The sequence below is a fragment of the Cynoglossus semilaevis genome, unplaced genomic scaffold (genome assembly GCF_000523025.1).
Source record: "Cynoglossus semilaevis isolate Cse_v1.0 unplaced genomic scaffold, Cse_v1.0 scaffold1699, whole genome shotgun sequence".
Lineage (NCBI taxonomy): Eukaryota > Metazoa > Chordata > Actinopteri > Pleuronectiformes > Cynoglossidae > Cynoglossus > Cynoglossus semilaevis.
In genome coordinates, this window is record NW_007585112.1 from 428,871 (window position 1) to 446,361 (window position 17,491).

Genomic DNA, 17,491 nt, shown 5'->3' on the forward strand with positions numbered 1-17,491 from the left:
TTAGAGCGAAAGAGAAAAAGAGAAAGTGAGAGAGAATTAACCCATAACCAGTACTGTGAATTTCAGTATTATGAAAAATATAAATATTCCATCTGTTGCCTGGGTGACAATTAGCTCAGATATGAATTAAAATAAAACTGACCACAATTGCTGGCTCAGTTGATTTAGGGACAGCAGTTATCAAAAGCTCAATAAACACATTTGCTGTTTTACAATAAATCATTCACACATCAACAGTGGTGGAAATGCCATTTATTTACATGTAGACATGACCAGAAAACTCTGCACACGTATGACTTTAATCTGCATGATCTTCACAAGTTTTTTTTTTTCTCATAAATAATACATTTCAATCCTTTGTTGCTGATCACAGACACAATAACCATCTTAAAGTTGCTGATCAGTTCATAAAGAAATATCTCCAAGAAAGAAACGGATTGGTTAAGGATTTGTCTTTGCAAAAATGACAAACATATCAATCTGAAATGAATGTCTCGAGCTACACACACGGAGCAACCCGAGCCAAGGACGGCTCCAGCAGAGTCAGGTCTGGTTTCTCTGGGGTGTCACTTTAGAAGCAGATAGACCTTTTCGGTCAATGATGGAGAGTCCGAGCTCTGCGTTGTCCATGATCTGCAGAGGGACGACTCCAGGTGTTTCGCCCTGAGTGCAGGAACGAGTCGCACACCCCCTGCTGGTGGATGGAGTGGGGCTTCTCCGAAACAGAGCCCGCAGCATCTTCCTGATCTCCGGCCTCATCAGACAGTACAGCACCGGGTTCAAGCAGCTGTTGGCGTGCGCCAAGCACACGGTGACCGGGAACACGTACGTGTGCACCAAGTAATACGTCTTATCCCAGTTGACTGCGCTAAACTTGACCAAAACACCCCAGAAGGTGATGGCGTGGTTGGGCATCCAGCAGCAGAAGAAGGATAAAACCACTATAGCCACAGATTTGGTGACTTTGGATCTCCGAGCTCTGTTGCTGCTGTTGCCCATGCTGCGCTGTCGGACGAAGCGCAGCAGCATCAGGTAGTTAACGCTGACGATGAGCATGGGGATGATGAAGGCTATCAGTATCTTCTGGATGTGATAGAGAGCCAGCCAGTCGTATCCTTCTGGGAACCTGAGGAGGCAGAGTTTTTCTCCCGCCACCTCGGTCACAGTGGAGAAGACAGCGGTCGGCGCCGTGGCCAGGGTCGCGGCCACCCACAGCACCGCGCACACCCACTTTACGCACCGCGACCTCCTGTAGGTCTTCTTCTTCAGGGCAGTGGCCACTGACCAGTAGCGTGTGACACTCATGGCCGTGAGAAAAAACACGCTGGCGTACATGTTCATCACGGTGATGGACAGGATGATTCTGCACATGGCGTCTCCAAACGGCCAGCTGAAGTCGAGCGCGGTGTCCACAGCCCAGAAGGGCAGAGTGAGCACGAACTGGAAGTCTGTCACTGCCAGGTTGATGATGAAGACGTTGATGGTGGACCTCTTCCGACCTTGGCGTAACCTCATGAGGAAAAAGACCAGCAGGTTACCCACCAAGCCCATTGCGCACACCACAGAGTACACCACCGATATAAGTATCCTGAGGATAGGCGTGCCATCTGCGCTCACGTCGATGTCTTCGAACTTAAATCTGTCATCTCCACCGTAACTCGAGTTCTGCGCTCCGCTGTAGTTGTACATGTCATCCATGGTGGAAAGTTAAGGACCTCGGTTCAGCGCAGATTTCTTCTTCTTCTTCGCAATTATGCTCAACAAACCATCAGGCAAGTCTCTTGTGCGTAAAAGTGTCATCTTCTAACACCTGTCACATCTGTGGCTTTACATGTTTATCACCTTCCCTCTGAATGGCAGCTGACCTGCGGTCTGCTTTTATGCAGGTGCTGTTGGCTCTGCTGAGCCACGATTGGTCCAACGAGTCATTACGGAGGTACTGACACGTCAATCACAGTAATTAACCAGGATCCCACGCTGACATGCCTCGTTTTTAAATTAATAATCAGAACACTATATTTCTTTTTCACTGCGGGTCATGTTATCCATGCGGTTACGCACTGGGACGTGCGTAATTTATTGAATTCGTTGAGAAAAACCCTTCAGAAAAAAAGATGGAATGTGATTTAATAGTGATTTGAAATGACCAGGAATTAACGCGTTATTACATTTATTTAGAGTGACTGGATTACTTGTCCAGCTGATCCCCGCATATTTTATTCAAAGGAAAGTAAATTTCAAACAAACACGTTCATTAGTAAGATGCCTCAGGTCAATACAGTACTATGACCACTGTAGGTGGCATGATGATGATGATGATGATGAAGGTGATGATGGTGTTGCTGTTAATAACCACAGATCATGGTGATTACCATGGTGGATGTACATATATGTATAATGGCCAGGGCAGGACTAACATATTTCTTGCATCACAAAACTAAAAACAACTAAATATAAAAATGAGAAAAATATTAATTTAAAAGTGATACAAAACGGATATGTACAAACAGCCCAAACAGCAAAAAAAAAAAAGGTTGTAACTAAACCCGCAACGCAAATCCTTCTCCGCTAGAGGGCACTAATTGTTCAACTACAAGCCAACAATAAAGTGGAGCCTTTTGATGGTTTTTATGACTTTTCCAAATGGTCCACGGTGCTTCAGTGCACCTCTATTCCATCCAATTTATTTCTTGACAGAAATAGAACAGAATGCAAAGCGAACGTCATCACACTGTTTCGGAGTTCGGTGACAGATTCCCATAACATTGCCGTTCTTTTATGTATTTTCTGCTCGAACACTGTCTCCACTGACTGTTGTGGGACAAAATATAAATTCACAAGAGAATGAAGTGTTGCGACAAGTTTGTAGTAGTGGCTGAAAACAAACGTTGGAGTCAGCTGATGTTAGGTTTCCACGTTTGACCCGGGTCACCCTTCAACAATGACCATAAAAATACGTCAGCATTTAAAGTGGTCCTCAACTGACCCACGGAGGACCCGATCGACCTCAGTTGTGGGAACATCCCTGAACCGGATCGCGTCACTGTATCCAATTTCTCAGAGGATCATTCCCCTTTAAGCATCCAGTCCTCCTGGAAGACGCTCCATTGTCTTAAGTCCACCCATCTGTGGGGGTGGTTCTGCGAAAGTTTGCAGAGGAAAGTTTTGAAGCTGTCACTGGCGCTCGGCTGCAGACAGATGGGGGGCAGACCGGACCGACACCCCTTATCAGACCTCACTACTGACATATGAACGAGTCCACTGAAAAGACCAGAGAATGCAACAAAGACGCGCCGTGGTAGCGCACGGTGGTTCGGGCCTGAACTGAGGATGTTTGCTGTTGGGCAGTGTCACAGTTTGTGTTCATTATCGTAGCAGAGCCAGGCGTGCGCCCTTAGCCCAGATGGGAATGGTTTAAGTTGTCTGTAGACACTCTCCTGGCCAAAAACATTAGATGAGTTTCAGGTTCAAAACAACGTCCTGACAAAATGACCCGTTTGAACTGCGGGCGTCACGCGGTTGGACCTGGAGTGAGTCCTCTTCTCCTTGGCATCGCACTTTTGACCCTGCTGAGAAGCTGCACAACGTTAGGATCATCACATGGATCAGGTTAGTCAACACGAAAACGGACCGTAATGTCTACGACAACTACTACTATTGTTGTTGTTGTTGTTGGTAGAAGTTCAGACGTGTAAACATTACCAATTACTGTTGATCTATAAAATGTCACAGCAACGATTTATGTGGTTGTCGTGTTCACACACACTCTAGCGACAGGATGGAAGATTTTTATTGATGGACATGGATGGATGGATGGATGCATGGATGGTTCAGTGCCACAGCAGCATAGGACAGATAGCATAGGACCAAAGCAAAGAACAAAAGCAAAGCATAGTTCAAAGACCAAAGCAAAGAACAAAAGCAAAGCAACTGATGAACAATGGTGAAAGTTAACATTGTGTAAACCAGTGTCTGTAGGGTTGAATAAACCATCAAACAATCCATAGACAGAATAAAGCAGAGTGAAACCCATCCAAATGTGGTCTTTAATTCTTCATTTCAATAGATCTGAATTTGCCAACTCAGCAAAGATCACAGAGGTGACTTTAATAGAACTAGAACAAAGAAGCCGGCCCTGTGTGTGGAGCTGTGAACAGTTTCATTGCAGCAGTTTTTTCTTTCTTTCTCTCTCTGTCTTCCCCGTCTCCCTATCTCTTTCTGAGTCACTGTGGCCTGGTTGTTTTTTATATGGTCTGGACATCTTTGGTTGTCTGTTGAAGAGGCATGGCTGAGGCAGGGACATCAGTCAACTTCCTTAACGTCACTCCTTTGAAAGGCAAGATAAAAGCAGAGACGAATGAGTGAGCAGAAGCTCATTCATCTGTTTCAGAGCGGATCATGTCACGTTTGGCTTTTTCCACTAAATAGGATTGTGAATTCTGTCTTCGATAATGTTGAAAACCAAGAGAAAGTTCAGAGACTAGTTCCACTCCTGAAGAAATATTCCACAAACCAGAGTATTTCTGGGAATTTTTACACTAATCGTGCAAATGTTCCAAACATACATACATGTATGAATAAATTATTGTTTTCCTATCGCATTGACCAAATCAAGACAGTGTAAATTAGACCAGCTGACTCTACTGTGGCGACAGGTGACTGATTATGTGTGACTCAAACTAATTGGTCCTGAGGCTTTGCTTGTTCGGGTGAATCACTACAGACTGAAGCCATATTTGCCCTCCCTTAAGAGCCTTTGAGCAGTACGTAGCTGACAAGTTTTGTTTGCTGCTGCTGTTCTGTGGCCTACACTGACCTCTGAGCTCAGCAGCCGTGGGCAGATGGCGTAACATGATGGGAATAGGTTCTCATAATAAGGCTGCATCACAAAGTGAATTAGAGGTCAAGCTCAGTGGAAATTAGAGTTTTAATCTGGCCTTGAAGGTTGTCCTCAGAAGTCATCTCTTTCTGCACTCTCAGCCCATCAGTCGATGCAGAGTGTGGTTTGTATTTTAGCAGGCTACAGAAGTAGGTGATGTGTCCCTCAAAGCAGGAGAAGAATGGATTGCGGATGAATGGTGTTTGAAGGCCGTGTGTCTTTGAAGCTGAAGGTTTGGGGGAGTGGATGCTCTCAGTCAGAGGTTCTTCTTCAGTTAGTGCTCGCAGCACAATGGACCAGAATGAACCGCAAGGGAAGAGTGTTTCAACAGAAGTCGGTGACAAACGTTGGCATAAGACGTTCAGATTTTGTATTTGAACATATGAAAACAATCGTTAATTCACCTTCAGACATTGTGTTCTCGAACACACACCGTCAGCTTTACAGCCTCCCAGCTGCCACTTATAACCGTAGATGGTTCAAAACCCTTGTTCACATTATACTCACAAAGTTGCAGGAACTTTGTCAGATTTCTTTTATTGTGCTTGTTGCCTTTATGATGATAATTTTTTGGTGCTACTCTATTCAATTAGATTATTCTTACTGTAATTTTCTTTTTTATGGCAAACAAGAACATTTAAACCTACAGGGAAAAGCTGCCAAAAAACAAACAAAAAAAAAAACACCAGAATGAAGCTTCCGATTTCTTTATCTATCCCTTTATGTATTTGTAATTAATGAATAGAGAATAATTTTACAGATAACGGACAGACCTACCTCCCGAGGGACACTGTACATTTCCATCTGGATTCACTTCTTAATCAAATACATATAATGATGAACATGGTCTGGGACTGATGACAACGATGTAATGAATCAAATGACAGCAATGTCGGGCTGGTTTGAAGTATGAAATTCCCCATAATAGTTATTATGAAGTGATTAAATGCAATCATTTTATTTCTTCATCACTTTTTTCTCTGAATTCTGAAGTCGATTCTCCTGGGATTCTTCACCACCCTGCGCTGCTCATGATGGCGTAGCCTTGAATGCATCTTAAATGTCTTTCTACAAGGTTAACATAGCAAACATGTTTGTGTTGTCTTCATGTAGGCCAGACATTTGAAACACATTGTATTTGTAGTGTGAAAGTATTAGTGCAGATACCTGGATGTACTCTTGTATTGTATGTATTGTTTACACTCTGATTATTCTTTCTGAATGGGCCAATGATGGTGTGATAAATGGTGTGTGTGTGTGTGTGTGTGTGTACCTGTCATTTTCTACAAAGGCCACGTGTGGAAATCACAATGTACAGAACATTGCATGTGGACCATTTAGTTGGGTAGATAGATAGATAGAATTATTAGGACTTTAACATTTTTAATTGTGTGATCAATACCTCTGAGTGGCTTGTATTTACTTTTAGTTTTGATGTTATGTGTTTTCATGTGTCTTAAATAAAGACTTTTGCAAACTTACCAGAGGTTAGTTCAGATGCTAAGAGATGCTATCAGGTATTCATTTAAAGTTTAGTAATGAGCACATCACTGGGAACATAATCTTTTTGAAATATATAGCAAAAATAGAAGGGAAACGGAATCTGAAAATGAAGTAAACACAGGCATTACCTATGGTCACAGGGTACATATGTTCCTCACCTTGCCTTCCTTGCAGCTGCTTCTGCCTCTCCAGGTGGTAGGAAATTAGATGGTGTTATTTTTATCAGGAGAATGAGTTTCAGTGACCTTATCACACATGTGCTGCACTTCAGAGCAGAGTGAAGACAGGTCACTAGACAGTCTAACAGTCCTGTTCTAAGTAATGCTCCTCTCACAGCCTCTATATCCACTGCAGTCGTATTCAAACATGATAAAGACAGATGAGACACCCATCTGGGTTTGTTTATCACTTCCTCAGTTTGTTTACAGCTTTGAAACCACGTAATTTTTCAATTACCCTCTCCTTTCCCATGATTTAATAACCTTTCTCCTTCTCTGTCCCTCCCACGGTGGCTTTGGCAGAGGGATTACTGCAGGATCTGCCTTCCTATAAAGTGGTTCACCCCATTAGAGTGGATGCCAGAGGTCACTTCCTGTCCAACTTCCTGTCGCATCATGCTCGCCGAGTGCAGCGCAGGGAAACCTCAGAAGGAAGAGTGGACTCGGATCAAGTCTTCTACCAGCTCTGGCACGACGGCCACAGACTGAACTTTAACCTCACCCTCAACTCACACCTGTTGGCCCCAGGCTTCCTGACAGAGAGGAGGTATGGCGGCCTGAAGGGCTCCCAGATCCGCCCTCCTACATTCTCCCGGTGCCACTTCTTTGGTGAAGTGCGAGATGGTGCTGCTGTGAAAGGAAACGCAGCCATAAGTACATGTGATGGACTGGTGAGTGGAAACTGTTTGTCTTTGTGACCATATTAGTTTAGTAATAGTTTTCTTTTTTATTATGTTTATCGTATTCTATTTTTGTGTAAGTTCAAAGGCTAAAGGGCAAAGTAAGAAAGGCCAGAGTCCATTACAGAGGGAGGTTTTGTTTCCAGAAGGGAATATTTTTCCTGACGTTCCTCAAAGACTGCTGTCTTAACCTATTGTTTTGACAAGCTGTAGTTAAACGCAGGTAAATCTACATAATGGTTGCACTTCAGTGCAACTTTATTGCTTTAAACAATTAATAGGTAATTGCTGTATAGTATTGCGTGCCCTAAGGTGCAACCACTCATTATGATTAAACATCATAGTGGATTAAGGAGCAACAGAGCCCCAGGTGTCGCCGCATCTATTTCCATGTTTGGAATGTATCTCATTTTAATGAGTGAAAAACATAACAATAAGTCTGACAAGTCCATAAACACTGACTGTTCAACAGCAAGATCACAGGACCACAGGACGGTTGTTATCTGGTGAAGAATATAATGTACAAAATATAGGTTTGACTTCATATACAAATAGATATTCTTAGCTCGTATAGCCAAAAGGGAATTGTGAGTTAAATTCTACTAATACTACTCATTGGGAAAATAATGATGAACCTCCACTAAAATCAGCACCAGAATGGCATTTATAGAACTAGGTGAAGCAGAGGCAATGGTGAGTGAGTGTCACAGTGTCTGAGAATAGATGATCTGACCTCAAATATACCCAACAACCAGAGGGGCATTTAGATATCAGTCTGTCCAAATTACAGGTGTGTCTGAGACTGTCTGTTATTCTGACAGGTAATCTGTTTTGCAGCAGCTAGAGGAAGCAGACGACCTGACACCCCCCTCAGCTCAGCTCTCCCAGCAGAACACAGTGGTCTAACAGAGACACCACTCTTCCTTGGACTGATTTAAGTCCAACAATGTTTGTAAAATCACAGGTCTGTTCCGTTGTCCTCTTGAAAAAGCACTAAGTGGAGTACTGATCCATTTACAGAATGACATGGGGCTCAAAGCTCATGCAAAAAGTCCCTTTTATCCTGTCTATTATTATCAAACCTCCTCCAGAACCAGATCAGTCAAACTACTGTAACACTCTGCAAATTTGAACTGCCCTTTAATAATATTCTGGGGGCAAACGACAAAAATCCAGCATGGAGTGACGTGACCTTCAGAACCTTCTCTCCGTCTGTGGGTCTGGCCTCAAGATCTCCTTTAAACTGGACGGTCGTCATCCATTCATCTTCATCTACTGCTTTATCCCATGACAGATCAAGCAGCATATCGCACCTTACATCTGGCTGAAGGCAGGATACACTCTGGACAGGTCATCAGTCAATCACAGGGCCACACACACGAACAAACACACACACACACACACCTATGGTTAGTCTTGTCTGCTGGACTATGGGGAACTGTGGTGGACAAGATGTTCTACTGTATGGAGAGAAATTGTGAATTCTTCCTCTGTGATGTTAATTACCCCAGTAGGGATAGCACTGGGCAACAACACTACTCCACTATATGGCTCCAGGTCTGACATGTTTACATACATTTACATTCAAATAAACTGATAAACACATGCAACACAATAAAACCAACAAAGTCACTGTTGGACTTTAAAAAGCATCGCTCCCATGATCTCATCTTTTCTGCAGATACGAGGTGCCAGCCTCAGTCCTCAGTCTGACTTGTGTGGTGTCAGAGATTTGCTCTTAGGATTACAAATTCAGATAAAAATGCATTCCACGCAAACAAGTTGTGAAAAGGATTAATGATGCGTGTGACTAAAAGCTGGCTGGAGGTCTTTGGTTGATAAGATAACTTGACATATTGATGGAGGAGAAATGCTTGGTATCTGATTCAGTGTCATTATTTTCGTGAGTTACTGGTAAAACTGATTATGTTTTAAGTCATTCCACGTGAGAAATAAAAACCTGGTCCCATTGAGTAAAAAGTAAAAACCCTCTGGTTCTGATTCATATATATTTTGGTTGTGTTACTATATGATTATTCTGGAGAAAAACTAGTACAGTAACCCCATCCTTCACCAAAGGTGTCTAAATATTTGGAATATGTGGTAAAATAGTACCTACAAAGTACCTCAGTAATTTAGGAATCAAGCTCTTTTGTCTGTAGTATTTTCATTTATCAGCTCCTTATTTTTATTGATGTGATGGGACAATAGTGTCAGTTTGTACTCCTGGATGTCTAATTCAGAGATATTTTTTTCCCGACCCTCTGGCTGTCTTACAGGTTTCATATCCTAAATGGAAACCCAAGCTGCTTGAAATAATGTGCCAAAATTACAGTCTATTACTTCTCGTTACTGCAGTTAGCTCCGCCATTACATTCAAGGATCCTTGACATAATGAGATTCATTTTCTTTTCGAAGCTGCACTTTTCAGACAAAGTCATTAATGTGTCCATGGGGCTCGGGACGGCACATCCCACTGTATTTGTAGGCAGTAGATCAGTCGTCATTAGAATATTCACGCAATTAGAACTGAGAAATTAACATTTTGAATTGAACAAAGGGTTAAGGGTCGTAAAGAAGTGTTGAGAAAGTTTGAAAATTGGCAGATTAATTTCTAACAAGTCACCTCTGTCAGGACTGGCTCTAAGACAGTGAAGTAAAAATACAGCTTAAAATGATCTGACATGGACCAAAGGACATTCAGCCTTCAGTTGTTGTCATGTTTGACCTTCTGTGGGAAGAAAAAGTTCACTTATTGAAAATGAAACAGACCGTCTCTTCAGTTGTTGTCATGTCACTTATTGAAAATGAAACAGACCGTCAAGACAAGTACCTATGAAAAAAAGCTGCATCTGTGATGGTGAAAGGATGAATCTGTGACCAGAGCAGAGGTTAAAAAGTAAGACAGAGGTACGGATGGATGGAAATCATTCTTCCATATTTACGTGTCGATGTTAGTCAGTATGCATCATTCCTTGTCAAATAATAAATAATTAAAATGTATTAAAAGTCTTAGTCTTACTGTAGCAACATAACTAAAGTTTTTATACAGTTGCTGTTTTAACCTGAGATGTAGGAGGGAGTGCTGCTGATGTGTCTCCGTTTGAGAGGATTTAAACTGTGACGTGGTTAATTCTGTCTTCTGAAGTAAATCTACATCTGCTCAGCAGCCTAACTCTGTCAAAGCTGAACCGACTGTGTGCATACAACAGCCTCATCGTATTGGAACGATGACTTCAGCCTCACTCTAATCAATACTGTTAGTTTTTTATTCTTTGGTTTTAGTATATTCAAACTTGTCAAAAAGCGTTGACATTTAATTCCAGGTGTCACTGATAAGGTGACAAATTAAAAGAGAGACCATTGGTAGGTAATGGTTCCTCTTGTTGAGAAGTGCTCTGTGCTGTTGATTGGATTCAAGTCTTTGTGATTGATTGTTGAAGTGTGATGATCTGTAGCAGAGCTGTGGTGTAGAACTATGGTGACAGCTCAGCGTTTGAGTCTCAGTCCTCTGTCATTTCCTCTTCCCGTCTGTGCACCACACACCTTTTATAACAGGCATTAGCTCTTTTCAACTTTTACGTGCATAACAGACTGTACCTGTTTCATAAAGAGGTCTGATGACATTTTACGCCGACATTTAATTTACCTGAAGTGATGCTTTTCTGCTCTGCACCGTAGGGCAAGCATCACACAAATCAAACCTGGTCTAGCAACTGCAATTTCCAGCTCCATTTGGTGAGGTTGGAGCTGAGTGCATGTGTCACCTTATTCAATGCCACTATTGAAAGTCTCCAGATGAGCAGCAGAGTGAGCTCCTGCCATCTGTACCTCAGCATCTGTGAAGCCTCTGGACTAACTCTGAAGATTCAGCTGGGCCTGCTCAGTGTTTTACAGTACTGAGGAGCTGGTGCTGCAGAGCAGAACAGTGAAGTGGATGTCATTGGAAACATCTGTGGTCATTATGTCGCTTCACTCGTCTGTTCATTTCTTGTTCTCGCTCTGTTTTTGCCAAAGTCTGTCTACAGTAAAAATGCACATGTTTACTGTGAGCTTTGCAAAACTCAGATGTGAACAGATAACTTGTGTAAAACAGAGAGCTTTAAAGTCTTTAAAGTCACATGTTCCACCCAGTCTTTCCTACAAAGAGACAAACGCTTAAGTTCGGCATTCATTTAACAACTGCATCACATGTCAAGGATTCAGCTGTATTTTACTGTGATACTGACTTTGTCGGGGTGTTGGTACACATATATGCTTCTCTGAATTGTCTTCCTACTTCTTAGATGCCAGGTTCAACAACAAAGTGTATTTTTGTGTGTACTACGAGGGGACCATAATAAGAATGCTACCTTGCACCATGGGTATCTCCAGCCGTATGTACTACAGTACTCCTACCAGTGCAAAGATCTGTCCACTGTCATTTACATACCAACAGCTAAGCACAGCTGCTCATTTAGCACAGCACTAAATAAACACGAGCTACATTACGTGAATAGCAGAGGTACTTGAAGTGGGCCGTCGTCTGAAACAACAGAGGGGAGACAGTCAGTGAGGACGTACAATGAATCATGTGTCTGAATATTAACATTGAAGTATGAAACGTTAGTGACAAACTCCAGATTGAATGTTGAACCCTCCACTTCCTGCCAGTTGGACCAGAGTTTGTTGTCCTTCTCACTGCTAACCTGTTGTACTGCAGCACAAAGTGACTCATTAACAACCAGCCTGGCTGTTAAACAGGTATTTGAAGAATCCATCTGTGCTCAGTCCTTCGGTTTATTCCACCAAAACATTTCAGTAGACATCATCGAGACAAATTCATCTGCCTCTCCTCAGAGCCGACACGGCCGAAATAGATTTTTTTTTTTACCTGCTCTGTTGTTGTCTTTGTCTTCAGACAGGACTGTTCAAGTTGTCTGAAGAAGAGTTCTTCATTCAGCCCCTGGAGGAGTCAAGTGGCGAGAGCTCAACCCCACAGGCCCATGCCATCTATAAACGCCACACATCTCCTCCAGGCACTCGGCAAGTCTCAGGGAAACCAGCTCCCAGAGGAACCTGTGGCATCAAAAGTAAATCACACACACACACACACACGCCCAGTATTGGAACTAGGCGTGTTGGAAATAGAGAGTAACACAACTGGACCAGTGTTGGTTCCAGGATTATGAGCTGCTCACAACATCAGCTGTGAGTTATTTGATATAGTTTGATATTCTCAAAATGTAAAAAAAAAAAAAAAACCACACATCATCTTCCTCCCAGAGCTGATCACAGATACAGTACCTTCTTCACTATCACTGGTGATTCATTATTGTGAGCCTCATGCACCAGCACAGACCTCCACCTTTTTACGGTGCTTAAGTGTAATCCTTCAAAAAGATGTTTCAAAAGGAATCCCACTGCGTTCCTACTTGGAAATTCCAGTGGCTGATTTCTTACAAGGCCATGGTTGTTAATGTATCCATGTTGTTTCTTCCTTTGAGTTTGAAGCAGAACAGAACATGTAAAACATCAGTACGGTGTTCTCCCTTCAACCATGGTCAGTTCAGAAATGTTAAGGAACTCAACTTTTCGTCAATGTGATAAAGAAGCACTAGTGCCACCTACAAATACGTCCTCCTTTTTTAATGATGCTGTTTTCAAGCTGGCATGATTTTTTTTATTGCATAGATTTGTTTAATTATTTATACTCATCCTGTTCCCCTTATGCAGGTAATATGCAGTGCAGATTGTTGGAACTACTCTGCTACTGATGTATCTGACACACGCATATTCAGTCAACATGTTTGATAATGCATACAGTAAGCCAATATAAGAAAAAAAACATATACATTTATTAATAGAAGTTCATTTGCATCTTCTCCTGTGATCAGATGATGTCACCGTGGCGCTGCGCAGCCTTTATCTGCAGCACAGTGAGAGAAAAAACGCCAAACATGTGATGTTTTTTTAAAAGCTCTGTGCTCGAAATAGAGAGAAAAAAAAAACAACCTAGAGTCATCCGATACAGAGAATAAACTAAACGCTGCAGGTTTAATAGCAATATCTGAGTACGTGTGTGTGCTCAGCACGACGCAGACGAACAGTAAATCACCAACCACCGCCTGCTGATTTGTGAAGGTCGCAGCAGTAAAAACAATGACATTTCGTTCGGCTCATTTAATATCTTACTTTGATTAAAATAAAAAAAAGATCAACATCACACAGAACCCTGGAACTCAGTGTCAATGTCGTTGGAACCTTCGTCTTTTATCCGTCTTTTACAGTCTAACGATACATTTAGTGGTTGGCTGTTAAATAGGTCGGCGTTAATTACCGGCAATTAAATGTATGTATTAAAATTAATTCATTATGCATTAACATCAGTGGTGGTTTATTGTTACAGACTGGCTCTGTGTTTTTCATTAACATTTCCCTGAAGTGTCGATGAATCACTCAGTGTTGATAACTTCATGCTAAAAATAACTGAAGTCCTTCATTTTAAATGGTTCTACGGTACTTTTTAGACACTCATTCGTGCCATATCACTGAGTTAGCACTTTTTTCACATGAACTCCTTTTGTTTTATTTTCATTTATCACATCCTGTTCTGTTTCAGTCATCTTAACTTCCTGTTCTCCTCTGTCCCTCACCTCTTTGATCACCTGCCCCTGACCTAACGACACACACCTGTGTCTCGTTGCCTACTCCTCTCTGGTCCAATCAGGTTTTGTCTTGCATTTTGTAATGAACATGTTTCCTTGTTCCTTTACGTTTCTGTGTTTAGTTTGTTAGTTTGTGAGAGTTGGACACTTTTTGGTGGATTTTCTTCATGGTTCATCGACTGCTTCCTGAAACCCAAATTGAAACTTTTTATACTTTAAAAACCACGTCTCAGCCTGTGATAGAAAGCAGAATAACAGGAGGAGAATCAAGGCTGACACTGAGGACGTCCTCCACGTCCATTTGATATTTAGATAAGAAAAGAGGAAAAATAAAGGAAGTGGAGAAATGGGTTGGTTTTGGCCTCAAGCCAAGAAAGTGAGGCTGTGAGATGTGTACAAAGAGTAAAAATCACATCTTTTTTTTTTTATTTCTTGTTTACTTTTCATCCATCTCCAGATTCTGTTAGTATTGATGACACTGAGCGACAGCGAGAGCGCTGGGAACGTCGCCAAGGGAGAAGGAGGAGAAGAATTCATCAACGCTCAGTCAGCAGAGAGAAGTGGGTGGAAACACTGGTGGTGGCAGACCCCAAAATGGTGGAGTACCACGGGGGTAAGGCTGTGGAGGGCTACGTCCTGGCTGTCATGAACATTGTAAGTAGATCAAGCACACGCAGATGTTCACGGGCTTCTGCACACAGACTGACAATCAGCCGACATTAGCATAAGCATCGAGAACAAGGGTGAACCTGGTGTTGTGCAGCAGGAAAACAAGTCGAACCCTGAAATGTTTGACTCTAATTTAATTAGAAAGTGTGTGATCAGTTAGTTTAAGTCTGAAATGGATTTTAACACAAACGGAAATGTGAAACAAATGCTGTGGGTGGGTGAGCTTTTTTATCAACTGTGCCTGGTGTCATTATCTTTCTAACTAATCTCTTGATTTGATGACTTTTTTAAATTGAAATGAGTCGGGAAAAATCACACAAACTGTTTACTGATAGGCTCAGATGATTATAATTGTAAGTGACAACTTTATTATAAATGAGTCACGTGCAAGGACGTAGAACTAAAGCTTCCAGATGTTACATATGTGATGCATTAAAAAAAAGGAAACATGTTATATATGTCAGTTTGTTATGGTAAAACAATGGTTTAAACAAATGCAGGGCTTTTAAACTGATGCTAATGCTTTATCAAAAAGGATTCCTACGGATATATATATATATATATATATAATTTTTAAGAATACAGATACCAAAGCACGACTTCACACTAAGAAAAGCAGTAGTTTTTTTAAAAGCGTACCTCTGAAAAACATAGTGAGAAAAAGCAGAGTGAGCTCCAGAATGTTTTGACCGTCTAGAGTGAATACCTGTCCAGATGTTTTTGTCATTCTCCTCCAAACCAGATTGTTTTCCCCTCTTTTATTCCCTAAATACTTGGCCACTGAAAATGACAGGATTAAGTTTCACCTGATCCTGAATGCTTTTATTGTAGCAGTGATTGTTGTCGTGCGTTGGTGTTGTGGGGATGTTGTCTTTTTCAGCCTGTAGAAGTACTGTGATGGCTCAAAATATCAGGAAAGGAAATTCACTCATGTGGAGCCTTGGAGATGAAGTGACTTAACAGATAATAATAGACACAGGAAGCAGCCATTATTCCCCACTTCCTCTGCTGCTCATATTTGACCCTTTAACTGTCCATCTTTGATCTAAACACTTTTATCAACAGAACAATTGAGTCCTCTGAGGGAAACCACCTCACACATGTAGAAAGAATAACAAATGACATGGTCTTCCTCAGCTACCAGCTGCTCCATTGTCCTGCCACAGACACTGTTTTGAAGTTGTCATCTGAAAAGCGTTACACTTGTGTTTGCTGGTGCAGTGTGTTTACACACATCTGAGAAGCAGCAGAGCCAATCTTGTCACAAAGAAAATCGAATCTGTTCGCAAGATTAGGTCACAATCTCATTTTTAAAGATAAATGATCGTGTATTTCCTCTGAACTATTTATAATCATTTCCCATTCCTGAAAATTAAATTCTGTAGCAATTCACCAGATATTTCATAGGGAAATTATACAGTGTGTGGCTCAAGGGGATCAGCAGCCCAAACAATCGTAGGCACATGGGAGGTTCTATATATAGAACGTAGACACGGGAAAAATAGAAATGAACCACTCATCTAAACAGTAATTGTACTTTCCAGACAGTGTAACCGTCCCATTCTTCTTAAAGAGAAAATGCTTTCTCATCTTAAGGAATGTGGTTAGAAAACAAAAATCAATAGTGTTGTAAACATCGCTGGCTGCTGCTTGTGTGTGTGTGATTGTTTTGTAGTGAAGTCGCTGCTGCTGTTCTTTAAAAAAGAATAAAAGTGCAACAACTTTGAGCTACTCTTTAACCATAAACAGAGTTTGATGAACGAGTGCGTCAGCTCCTGTATGATGTGCCTCGGCTGGAAAGTTTATGCAGCATCTGTGAAGATGTTTGAACAGACGTTGACACAAATCTGTCCTATGAAATATGAGTGGGTTTATTTCAAAACCAAAGAAACGGATGTGGAGAGAGAGCAAACACGGGAATCATCACAATCTTTTCATGTCACTGTGAAGGTGTGTCCTAATCAAAGCTGTATTTATTAGACTGGGATCCTGATGCTCACATTAGGCTGTGGGTCCTATGCCTTGGTGGTCATGTGACCTCGTGATCTGTTTCTTCTACAAGTTAATATTTGCTGCACCTTACAGCCCCAATCAGCCCACCCCTCTCCCCTCACCCTTCCTCCCCTCTGACGCCCCACATGTGTGGCAACACAATAGGAAACTGATTACCATTTCAAAACATTAGTCTGATCCCAGACTATGTTCAGATGTCCATGCTGTTAGACAAACAAACACTAGGGTTTCAAATGAAAATACAGTCTGTGTCGTGTGTTTGTCACAGTGTTGGTACACATGCAGCTCCTGCAGAATTCCAATCAGTTGTTTTGCATCAACAACAACAACAACAACAATAGTGTTGATGGAAGAAGATCCTCCTAAGAGGAATCATCTTTGGAAATGAATGTTTTTTTTTTTTCTTGCGTGTATTGCTTTTTCAGCTAAACCTTTCCCCGTGGGTCCCACTCCTCATCGACCTGCAGAGTACAACTCTTCAAATCTGCATACGGTTACAGTTAAATGCCCTTTGGAATAATTAACATTAAATAACCACATTTATTTAGCTGCTTTCTCTGCAGACAATTCTGAAAATATAAGATTCACAACATGTAATGTTATGTTCTCCAAAGTACTAATATTTTATTTTATTTTATTTTATTTTTCTGAATTCAGCATCACAAGCCCACACAGAATACTGTCGGCTGGAAAGTAACTGTGGTTTAGTGTTCAGTCACTTTGTTGTGTTTTCAGGTAGCAGGACTGTTCACAGATGCCAGTATTGGAAATGCAATTAACATCGTGGTTGTTCGACTGATTCTACTGGAGCAGGATGAGGTAAAGTCAATATCTGTCTGTGTTCGTTAACTTTGCTGAATTTAGCCACAAATTGAAGAGGGA

At 41.6% G+C, this 17,491-nt stretch overlaps 2 protein-coding genes across 4 annotated transcripts in view; one reads left to right on the plus strand and one right to left on the minus strand.

Moving 5' to 3' along the window:
* Positions 1 to 34: 34 nt before the first annotated feature.
* On the minus strand, positions 35 to 2,004 carry LOC103398494 (relaxin-3 receptor 1-like). Its single transcript, XM_008337144.3, has one exon. The coding sequence runs from the start codon at positions 1,696 to 1,698 to the stop codon at positions 544 to 546; it is 1,155 nt and encodes a 384-aa protein (XP_008335366.1). The 5' UTR covers positions 1,699 to 2,004; the 3' UTR covers positions 35 to 543.
* An 808-nt stretch (positions 2,005 to 2,812) lies between these two features.
* Positions 2,813 to 17,491, plus strand: part of adamts7 (a disintegrin-like and metallopeptidase (reprolysin type) with thrombospondin type 1 motif, 7) — a 51,549-nt gene continuing 36,870 nt past the window's right edge. Inside the window, exons 1-5 of one of the 3 annotated variants that reach the window (XM_008337125.3) lie at positions 2,813 to 3,609; positions 6,904 to 7,271; positions 12,181 to 12,352; positions 14,385 to 14,581; positions 17,345 to 17,428. In XM_008337125.3, the coding sequence (XP_008335347.1) occupies positions 3,489 to 3,609; positions 6,904 to 7,271; positions 12,181 to 12,352; positions 14,385 to 14,581; positions 17,345 to 17,428 (942 nt within the window). In that variant the 5' untranslated portion in view covers positions 2,813 to 3,488. Of the gene's footprint in view, positions 3,610 to 6,903; positions 7,272 to 12,180; positions 12,353 to 13,688; positions 14,304 to 14,384; positions 14,582 to 17,344; positions 17,429 to 17,491 lie in introns of those variants that run through there. The other 2 variants (XM_025053588.1, XM_025053589.1) reach the window with 2 other exon arrangements.

Coding starts and splice junctions, on each gene's coding strand:
- LOC103398494 (XM_008337144.3), bottom strand. CDS start 1,698: ATGGATGACATGTACAACTACAGCGGAGCGCAGAACTCGAGTTACGGT.